At 43.2% G+C, this 11773-nt stretch overlaps 1 protein-coding gene across 2 annotated transcripts in view; it reads right to left on the bottom strand.

The window, feature by feature from the left end:
- Nucleotides 1–10913, bottom strand: part of LOC104945859 (protein shisa-9A-like) — an 83578-nt gene extending 72665 nt beyond the window's left edge. For both annotated transcript variants that reach the window (XR_798377.1, XM_010771583.1), the window contains exons 1-2: nt 10069–10913; nt 8636–8742 (exon numbers count right to left, since the gene is read on the bottom strand). Coding sequence is in view for 1 of the 2 variants with exons in the window: in XM_010771583.1 (XP_010769885.1) it covers nt 8636–8742; nt 10069–10610 (649 nt within the window). In the remaining variant the exon portion in view is untranslated. The remainder of the gene's footprint in view (nt 1–8635; nt 8743–10068) is intronic.
- Between the last annotated feature and the right edge of the window lie 860 nt (nt 10914–11773).

Raw genomic sequence — 11773 nt, 5'->3', positions numbered from 1 at the left:
GACATGAATATCGCCTTCATCAGTGACCGGTCCATACGATGGCAACCATCGTGGTCGAGGGAAACAAATGAATGAGCAAGCATTCTGCGTTAAATGTGTTGTTTGAAATAATGACTGTCGGCAGTGTAAACATCTTTGTTACATCTTTTGTAGAATTGATGTGTGTGATCTGCAGATTGGGGCCATTGAGAGTTTGTTTCTGTAGCTTTACAAAAACTTTACAGATTTTACATATTTGGCACTGGTTTTAAATATGCAAAGGCCTCTAACTTTGTTGTGATGGCAGCATTTATTTGCTGTGTCCCCATTTCCCATGGTAATATGGCTAATGTGTTTATTTATTATTTGTGGGGCAATTTAAATTTGTGTTATCCATCTTTTTTTTTCAAGATTTAAATGAAGCTCAGCGCAAGTTCTTTCAGGAAGACTGGGTGTGTATACATTCACTCCGCAGCTGCATAGAATCAGCTCATCACAGGCGTCCTCTTTAACCTATTACATTTCGCCTCATTCTCCAGCAGCCAATCAATGCGCTGCAGCCAAACTATAAAATGGTTCTCCTCTCTCCTGCAGTCAGCTGTGATTTCAGGTGTTCATGCACCTTATCATATGGCATGTGTCAATAAATGTTTAAACAAAATGAATTCTCTCCTGATTGAAACATCATGTGTTGAAATAAACAACTGCAGTTCAAAATAAAAAGTGAATCGCCTAATATTTTTGTTGTGGAATTAATTTCTTTCTTTAAAGGCAAAAACATGAAAAAGCTAAGACAGAAACTATTGAATATAATATATATGGAGCAACTTAATTTATAAATGGTTGTCAACTTAATAAACGTGTGTTCACAATGATGGTAATTAAGTACATGCAACTTAAAATTCCTTTTAAATCATACGGTAAAACAAGTTGGAACCACTTAATTTAATCAACTTCAAAAGTAAGTAGGCCTAATCAACTTCAAAACTTGTGTTTATACTACCAATTATTAAGTAAGTAGTCATTAAAAACACCTCTGATTGTAGAGGAAAAGCTTTCTCCCCTAACTCAAATAACTTTGTTGCTTTAAGACAATTTCATTAGAAGTTGTCTTAACTCAATAAACATCGATGCAAACTGTTGCGTTGATTTTCTTTGTTGAGCCAAGGCATTTGTTTTTAGAGTGCAGGTTTAACTTGAACTAGTATCGTGTTTAGCAGCAACAAGTGTCAGACGTCATTTGTAGCTTCACGTCATTGGCCTTCATTAAAAAGTGACTTGAAGCCTGTTGCTCGGTTATTCTCAGAGAGATTTTAGCATTACAGGAAAGCTTGCTTGTTTGGGGCATGTTTGTCTTGAGTGACAGGTGTTTTATGTCTGTTTGCTTGTTGGTTGCTCTTTTCAGCTGAAGTCTCCACGTGTTTTGCAAATATGACATTTCTAGGTGTCAAGATGGCAGCAAAGTGTGAAAGGAAAGGAAGCGCTAGGATACGATTAGCTTATTTTAGAAAACAGTTAGCCTGCCACTTGTGGAGCTCGCTAACATGTTCTCTCTTGTTTCTTTAATCCACACAAAACACATCAACTGACGAGATGTGGATTTATAGGGGTGTGTTATGTGTGTGTTATGCTCACCCCCACCGACACCCCGTCCGTCCGTCCATCCGCGAAACAGAGGGGCTGAACACAGAACTCTGCGTGGGCAGCCATGAGTACCAAACATTGTCTCCTAGTACTCATTTGAGTAACTCACTAAGAAAGTTATGTGCACCCCTGGTTATGTGCAAGAAATACCCTAGCATATATGCCCTTTGCAACCACAACTTTTTAAACATTAGAAGCCCCTGCTTTCCGTCATTTTACTAAACTAAGCAAACCCGTTTGCTTGCTGTAGCTCCATATTCAACATTCACATATGAAAGCGGTATCATTTCCTCAGGTAGCTCACCCCAAGAGAGTGAATAACGTATTTCCCTAAATGTCAAACTATGCCTGTATGTTTGTAAATGCCAGGTGAACTGTTGGAGATAAGCCGTTTGTTTGTAAATGGCAGTTTTCACAAACACTTTCCTCAATGGCATGGATGAAAAGGAACCCGCAGTAGATATTGCGGAAGCTTTTCTGAGTCTGAGAGACAAACTCTGGGACGGAGGTTCGACTTCACCTGCTTTCTTTCCCGTTTGAACACGAGGACCGACGCTGAGCTTCAAACGGAGCTGTTGCCAGAGTGACGCCTCCCAGATAACTACCTCCCGCTCTGTGATTTTACTTCCTTCTCTTGTTTTACAGCCCGTGCAGCAGCAGCAGAAGCAGCAGCAGCAGCAGCAGCCTGTGGGTTCACTAGCTGCAGCTTCTCTTTTCCGCTCTGACACTCTGCAATCAGATGTGACACACTGAAGGCTTGGATGACAGCTGGGACGACAAGGTCACACAGTCACCTACTTTTAACGAAGGATATGCACAGCTCCTTTTGACAGTCGCTCACACACACCTTCACACACAGTCACAAAGCGGAGCAGGAGTATTTTTTGCAGACACCGCCTTTCCTCGTGCCTCTGCAATCTCAGAAGCAATTACCTATTACATTTTCATCCTTCCCATCTCACAATGTTTAAGGACAGATTATAACTGCTGGTGGGTAATTAAGCCTGCAAATTGTGAATTGAGTTGTGAATATGGGGCATGGTGTGTGTGTGTGTGTGTGTGTGTGTGTGTGTGTGTGTGTGTGTGTGTGTGTGTGTGTGTGTGTGTGTGTGTGTGTGTGTGTTTCTTAATAAAACTAATAGCGCTGCCCACCTAGAGCTCTGAATTTGATACCCGAAATGACAAATCTCAGAGCTAAGAAGTGTAACACCGGTGTGGAGGAATTGTTCGTGGTGGGTTATAATTCGCGAGGATAAATACTGTTTTCCAATTAAATTTCACCACTTTATTAGATTACACAGTGAGCGTAGGGAAAAAAGAGATTAGCTGTTGCTGCTTGTCATTACAATGAAAAGATTTTTGGTGCCAAAAACGTTAGCGAAGGTCGTCCTGAATGCTGCTGTAATGGCTCAAGATGTTGTCACACTTTTTCATGGCTTTAGCGCGACTAGAACATATGACAGATACTCGTCCTTCAGAGCTTCAGAAATGGCTGCTATCAGTCTTGGTGTTGCCACTAAAGCATCTTTCCAGAGGGATAAAACACCCTCTAACATCTGGCTTTTGTCTTATAGATGCAAAGGTCTGCAATTTTCCCGCCACAAATGAATGCATTGTTCGAGGATATTTATCGGCTACTGTAAAGATCGGCAGATAACGAAACACGATACACGGATGGTTCGTGTGATGCCACGTGACGCCCATTAAGGTGAGTAGATGATAAATACAATCAGCTGGAATCTGGAAAATTATTATAATAATGAACTCAGTTACATAGTAAACATTAATATGCTCTCCTCAAGGACTCCACCAGACTCCATTGACAGAAATAATTATTTGTATCTTTCTTTGTTTGACTCAATTTGAACTCGACGTCGAAAGAACGTCCTTGTTTCAACAACCACCATCTCTGGTTTGGTTGAACAAAATGCAATAATTAATGAGTTGGATGCAGAAATGAATTGTAATACACTCTCCTCAAAGCCACCAGACTCTATTGACAAAACCAGACATTTTACTTGCCGATTATTGCAAAAACACTTCATTTAAACTCTGGAGAAACAAAGAAACTAATCAACACCGTGAGATATGAAAATGAAATGTTATGCACTCTTTGCAAAGCCACCAGACTCCACTGACAGAACCAGTCATTTGAAGTTCTACGACAGAAACAGAAAACCATCCAAATTGTCCCTTTTTAGTATTTACACTGATCCAACAACCAGCTACTTTGGTATTAACATTGTGACTTGCCTCCAAGCTGCTTTGTCCTGTCTGCTAACCCTTAATTCTGGCGAGACACACAAAGAAAGTCAAACTTGATTCTTGGAATTTGGAAAGGAGTCTATCGCTTATTTTTTCTGTATTTTTCCCGCGCTTAAAAATCCTTTTATGTGCGTGCTTGTACCGTTTGGAAAAAGGGTATAAAATCTCTTGACTCCTCACATTTCATTGTTCCTTCTCCTTCCACCGTTCCCCCCTCTCCCTCCATCCCTCCCTTCTTTCTCTCTCCAGCTCTTTGAAGCCAGAGGCGAAGGGACGCGGGATTTTCTGCCTTTTTAAGGATTCAAACGAAATCTCTGGGTTTGGAGATGACATGAAAGTCTGCCAGACAACGGGCCCACCTGGGGATCTCTGCTTCACAAAGCCTCTTTTCTTTATCTGCAGTCGGTTGCAGGGGCCCCTCGTGGATATGCACAGGGTCCCACAACATAACAAACACATGCCTCAGGCTCCTGTATCACTAATTGATACTTTCTCACTGGTACATGGGTTAATGATTACAAATGAGCCTGACTCAGCACAGTAAAGGGAATAGGGGTTTTGTTTGCTTTCTGTTCGTCTTTATGCGAATGCTTGCAGGGGGAAACCTATACATGATTAAGCAGCTGTGCTCATCAGTGATACCTTTTTAAAATAGTATTCTGTGACAGACAGACGCCCATGGCCCTAAGGAGTTTCCTCCACTAATATAAGTAGCCATGACCTGCAACACTTGAGTCAGTGATGTGTGAAATCTGACCATAAGCTATAATCAATATGTAGTTAATAGTAAAAATAGATTTTCTAGCAAAGTCCTGAGCTATGTAGAGATACCGTAACACATACATACAATCTCTAAATTGATAATAACGAGAACACAGGCATTCAAATTGATCAGAAAATTTGATCAAAATCAACCTATTGTTGTGCCTGCAGGGTGGGACCATATGGAGAAATAATTTTCAAAAACTTTGATCAAATACCTCGATATCGATATTGCAACAAAGTCGTATTGTTGACTAGGATTAACAAAATATCATCTGCATAACATGTTTGATTATCATCAGTGATGGGGATAAAATGGTGTTAAGGCAATTATGAATCAGTTAAAAAGAAAACTACGTCCAAAAAACGAAATGACTTTGATGTGATGCAGCTTTTGAAACCAGGAAAACACACGTGCAATATCACAGAATCAATACATTGCTCCGCTCTAATGCATCTTAACATAGTCAGTGTGTAGTTGGAAGTATTTATAACTTCCCTTGAAACTATAATGTTCATTTTGCTGCTGCTTTTGCTTGAGATACAACTTTTTAGTTCTTCGCACAGAAGTATACAAACATAAGATTTACCATGGGTTAATTACAGCAGTTGGCCAACTTTATAAACCCCCCCCGTGTCAACAAGTGCTCCGGTCCCAGCTGTGTGCGTCACTTTTTAGTGTCCCCGTTTCCGTTGTGCTTTGATCTTCTTGTAGCGTTTTGTTTACGCAGCGCTTTCAGTAAATGATGCGCTTGTTTCCTGAAGTTGGCGAAGAAGATGTTTCTTCATTCGCATGTGTTTTGAAAAACTGCAGAGCGTTTCTCCTTATCGAAATGTTTTGGTCTGCTGAAGATTGAAGATTGAACTTATTGTCATTACGTAGTACAGGTACTGTGTAACGAAACGGTTTCTCTGCATTTGACCCATCCTAGTGTTAGGAGCAGTGGGCTGCCATTATGTACGGCGCCCGGGGAGCAGTGTAGGGAACGCTGCCTTGCTCAGGGACACCTCGGTAGCACTTGGTCTTTCTGGGACTTGAACTGGTGTCCTTCCAGTTGCCAAGCCAAGTCCCTATGGACTTCGCCACCACCACCCCCAGAAAGTCGTAGTTTCTGGAAAAGTTAAAAGATGGCAAACCCCCCATGGCGCGTTTGCACCTGTCGGCCACCGTAGTTATTTCATATGGACTATTCATCTATTCAAATACCAGAAACCATAGCGTATTCTACATGCAGTATATCGTTATCAAGATATGGAAGTTACTTGTTTCAGTGTAAAGAAATGTGGCCACATCGATCAGCCAAAGCACTCAACTTTACAATCTCCTCTCTCTTTACACTATCATTGGCTTCTTGATGAAAATTCCTCTCGCCCTTTACAGTCTATATATCTTCGCTTAATCACTCGAATCAAGAATCACATGTCCACATCCAGCCAATCCATATCTAATTCCCCTCCCCGTGATGAATCGTGTCTGTTGGACCGGCAAAAGGGCTCTCAAACCGGTCAGGTGGCTCTCGATGAGGATACCCCATATCGCAGAGGTTAATAACTTTTCACATGATTACCCACAACCCCCAGGATTAAAAGGTCCGGTGGAGCAGGTTCCACATAGCAAATAATAATCGCTATTTCACCGCAGTGTCCTCGGGTGAAAGGCCACCACGCTATCTCATCTCTCCCACAGCGAGGAAGGAAACTCGAGGACCCTAACACCTACGGAGAGTGTTATTCATCTCTTTTCATGCCTGAACTTTTTTTCATATTGAGCCCCACTCCTCTCCTCTCTGAAACCAAATCATTTTAATGAATGCAACCTTTCTGTCCCCTTTTCTACGAGCCGTGCTCTCATCCTGATGTTGATGGTGTCAGTGGGCGCAGTGCTTCATGCTGAGTAGGGTTACGTCACCTTGTCATAGCCAGGGGATGCTGTTGTTGGATTACATTTTTATCTCATTCTTGCACACAGAAGTAGTTATCCAGCACCCTGAACACTTACTTACATGAACACTTCCTGTCTGTCAGTCTGTTATAGCACTCAATAGTGCCCCACAACTCCCAGGAAAACCGTTTGATCCCAACCACCAGACTCAGGGACAGTTTCATCCCACAGGCCATAAGACTGTTAAACACCTGACGTTTTGAAAGATCATCCATAACATCTGTTTGCAACTTATATATATCAATATTCCAACTACTTACTATTCTGCACTATTTCTATTTTATTCTATTTACTTCCACTTTTATCTGTGTTATTGTGTTGCACTGTTAGAGGAGCCTGTGACCTGATATTTTCATTGTCATAACTACACTGTAGCTATGTACGAATGACAATGAAAGCCTTGAACCATAGATAGATTACATTACATGTCACTTGTTAGACGCTTTTACCCAAAGCAACTTACATATATTCAATACTGTGGACAATCCCCACAGGAGCAATTTGGGGTGAAGTGTCTCAGGGACACAACGACATGCTGACTGCAGTGGGGTTTGAACCTGTGCCCCCCTGATCCGAACACCAACGCACTACCCACTGCACCACACGCCTCCCATTGATGGCATAAGAGTGAGAACTTTTGAATGTTGTTTTCACGACCCAAAAAGTGTTCTCTGTTCTCAACCCAAGTATCCTATCATGCACCGTAACCTCACACCAGGGTTTGTCTGATATCTTCGAGAAGCATTTCAGTTATTTGTCATGCGTGTCCCTACAAAAGGTCCAGCAAAACAAGCATTCAGTGCGACCCCCCTCAAGCACCTACAAGGCAGAACTTCTTTAGCTATCAAAACTGACCCAATACCAACACAATTCCTTATGTGTTGTCCCAAAATGTGCCAAATAATGTCATCCAATTGCCATCTTTGAACTTTTCCAGAAACTACGATTTTCAAACACCATTAGAAAACTGGTTCAAATTGATTTATGTTTGCCTTGCTATGCGCCAAAGGGGTGAATCGCAGACAATACGGTAAGATGTGGTATTTTTAACATGCGATTTCAACAGATTTCGGCTGCAGTTAGATATATCGTTCAGGGTGCTGTTCGCGTATCGCTTGATAGAAACACAGTCCTCTAATAAGCCCAGTGTGAGTGCAGTCCCTACGTCTCTAACCAATTCATCTAAGATCTGCTTTTTGCCTTGGCACAAGAAAATATGATGCAACTTTAAGGGGATCCGAACGCTGTGTGTGACTGTGTGTGTGTACTGTATGCTCGGGTCTGCACATATTGGAATGAGTGTGTGTTTTTGTGTGGATTCATCTGTTTGATCTTCAGTGTTAGAAGACAAAGAAGCTTGGTACAGTAGCAGCCCACGGGACGCAGCAGAAAATAGATGGCATTCATACGCTCTGTTCCACCAACACCACCACCACCACCACCCTTCAACTCCCAGCACCCCCCTCACAATCCCCCTACACAAACATCACCACCACTTACTTCCTCACTGACACACACACACACACACACACACACACACACACACACACACACACACACACACACACACACACACACACACACACACACACACATACACACTCCCACTCCCCCTTTTCTCTCTGTCTCATTATATCATGTGGGCATGATCCAAAATAAAACAGTGAATAACGGCTGTTTTTGAAAAGCAGGCACATATTCGTGTGTGTGTGTGTGTGTGTGTGTGTGTGTGTGTGTGTGTGTGTGTGTGTGTGTGTGTGTGTGTGTGTGTGTGTGTGTGTGTGTGTGAGGATGTTCTCAGGCAGATATGAACGTGGTTTCTTAAAAGAGCCCAGCTGGGACGAGTGAGCCGCTCTCGCATCCTTACATCACTTCAGATGACTTCATCAGGGCCAACCTGAACACATTCAAGCAGCTTTTTTCTGCTGACACACACACACACACACACACACACACACACACACACACACACACACACACACACACACACACACACACCTCTGTATGCTGTAATGAGCTGTCCAAAACATTAAAAACACTCACGGAGGTTAGTGGCCCTGGAAACAAAGTGCTGTGAATGCATCCCGAGGGCCTCCTCCCCGCGATACGGCTCACCTGGACACCCGCCCTGCAGCACACTGGCCACGGCCCTGCAGAGAGAAGGGGGGGGGGGGGGGGGGACATGAGAAGCTGTAAATAACCTCCTTAATTGAAACTGCTGCACAGAATCGTTTTCATTACGTCATTGAGCGCCAGGCTTGGGGAGTAACGAATTACATGTAATGGGATTAAGCAGGATATACATCACATTGTCCTGTTGTCTTACATAATATACATTGAAGACATCTTATTTTTATTTATTTTCTCTTTCATTTTTTGCATTTCATTTGATATTGAGGTAACGGAAAGTTGCATTACTTTTATATTTTGATACTAAGTTACTGATTACATTCTTAAAGTAGCCCTCCCATCCCTGTTTAGCAAACACTGAACACTGAACACTTCAATATTGCAGACATGTCGCTTTTTCAGAGGTTTCTTCAATTTGTCCATGTTAATTGTAGGGTTTCTTTGGTAGTAGGGTTAATGACAGATGCTGTACACACTGTAAAGCCCCCTGAGATGTGTATAACGTGTGATATGGGTTATATAAATAATGTTTGATTGATAAAATGTGACTACCTGAGCAATTTTGGGTTGAGTATCCTTCTTAAGGACACTTCAACGTGTTGCCTGAGGAGATTGGTTGACTCCCTGAGGACAGATGCTGTACTCACTGTAAAGCCACCTGAGACTTGTCATTTGTGGTATCAGGCTTTGAATAACATTTGATTGATAAACAGGAGCGATGTTGGTGGTTAAGTATCTTGCTTAAGGATACTTCATCTGGAGGGGAAGGGTATCGAACCACCGAGCCTTTGATTATAGACTCCCATTCACCCCTCAGAGTCACAACCAACCCATTGCATTGAATCTGTAAGGTGCAGCCAATTGGAAATGCATGGGATTACCTGATGAAAGTGTGCTGTTTCTGCTGCTCCTGCCTATTCCACTATGAAGGTGTGTGAACGCATTGTATCTCCTTCATTATACACAATGGAGTGCAAATGCTGCCTTATTCTAGTGAAATGCACCCGCCCCCGCCTGAAGGGGAGAGTAGCTGCACGTAATGTTGTGCCATACACCACAAAGGATGGATGGAGTGGACAGAGCATGCAGCACTTTGTCTCCCATAGAGAAGAGTTGCTCTGGTTGCCAAGAAACCAGAGCCTGTGTGAAACATAATATGCCTAATGCATTACAAGCAGGACCATTGATTCCATATATATAAATATACTTGTGTTGTGCACAGATGAAGAAAAGAGCGCTTCACAACAGTGCGTGCGTAGGCTACTACTGCGAGTCCTTTTGTAAGCAAGCGCACTGAGGAGACGGTGAGAGAAAAAGGGAAGGAATGATAGAGGGGGGAGACTCACCTGGACATGTTCTCTCTCTGAGGCCTGTGCGCCTTTTCCAGCCCCAGTTTGGTGAAAATCCCCACAAGAGCCATGATGGCCACTACTCCACATATGATGTAAACGATTAAGTTCGTCTTGTCTTTGGTGGTGTCGATCAACTTGTTGATCTTTTTGTAGGGAGTCTGTCCGGTCTTCATCCACATCGGAGTGTCGTAATTCTTACAGGTGCTCTGGTCCAGCCGCGAGTGTTTGTAGGAGCAGCAGAAGCGGAAGCCACAGGTGCCGCAGCAGAACAAGTAGTTGCCCGTTTTGCAGATAAACGGCGGGTCCCACTGGCCCATCACGTCGTAGTAACCCCGGCACCTGTCCTCCGTGTGCGGGGTCTCCTCGGACACGCTCTCCTCCTCCCTTGAGCCGTTGGAGGTGGTGATCATGACGAATCCTCCGAGCAGTCCCGGCTCCCCGTCAGCCTTGCACACCAGAGCCATAAGTTTGAGCAACAAGAAGCCGAGGAGAAAGTATTTCCCTCTCATGGTGCCCTCTCCTCCGTTCAACTTCATACGAAAAGACTTGGAGAGAGGAAAAGGGGCGCACGGTCATGATACGCTAGAAAAAAGTCCAGAAACACACATCCAAATAGCGACGCACCGTCATCCGCGCCGATCAACATCTTTATGCATCCAAAAGAAACGCGCAAAATGAAAAACAACCTCCGCGGAAATGTATTTATCTCTCCATCTGTCTCAGAAACGCACTTGCAGGCTCAGATTTTTCAGGAGTGCATCACTTTACATATCCATAGGTGCGCTCTTACGCACAGGAGTAGGCAGAGACACAAGCTGCACCGACGCTGAGAGCGCAGTGAGAGAAGAGAAGAGGCGAGGGTGGGAGAGCCTGGTGCGCAAAAGGAGAGGAGGAGGACGCATGGGGAGGGAGTGAGACTGCGAGGGATGAGGAAGAGAGAGAGCATTTTCTTTTTTGTGAAATATTACAATAAAATCCCCGGAATACACGCATCACTGTCCGGTTTTGTCGTCGAGGAAAAGGCGTGGGAGCGCCCCCCCCCACCCCACTTTATTCATTCTCTGTCGTAGGTTGCCATTGTTTTTGAAATCCTTAAATAACAATAATGTGCCACAATAGGCAGTGTCTGGCAGAGCTTCTTAAGCAGGGGATACATTTGGAAAAATAGCCCCTGAACAAAGAAGTGGCCCAGCAGGAAGCAATGCCCACAGGATCCCTGGGGACCTTCTAAGAAACAGAAAGGGTTCTTAAGAAGTGGTGCTCATGAGAATCAGCTCCTTGGTTCAAATGTATCGCAACCAAAACACACAGAAGACTTAAATCCTCATGGACATAAAGCTTAAACAGAGAAAGCCTCAATCTTAAATTCTGTCTGATTGGAAAATGTCCCATACTGAATAAAAATAAATGGTATCAGAGTCATTGCAATAGTTTATTTTATTTCACATTTTTCAAGTGCAGTTGCTTTCTTTGTTGTCCAACAGGTGCATTGTGATAAAAGAGATCCTGAAAGGAGGTGCTTTAGCTGAGATGGATATAATAATTGTTGGCAAACATTTACATTTTTGCAAAAACAAACGTGTAGGTAAGTGGCCGGTTTTTAATTTAAAGGTCCCATGTCATTCTTCTCCAGTTATTACCCGTCCCCTTGTGTGTTATGAAGGCATGTAAACGGTCTGCAGAGTCACAAACCCTCAAA

The sequence above is a fragment of the Notothenia coriiceps genome, unplaced genomic scaffold, assembly GCF_000735185.1.
Source record: "Notothenia coriiceps isolate Sejong01 unplaced genomic scaffold, NC01 NC01_scaffold00010093, whole genome shotgun sequence".
NCBI classification, from domain to species: Eukaryota; Metazoa; Chordata; class Actinopteri; order Perciformes; family Nototheniidae; genus Notothenia; species Notothenia coriiceps.
The sequence above is the reverse complement of the archived record's forward strand: the minus strand, read 5'-3'. Positions and strand labels throughout refer to the sequence as shown.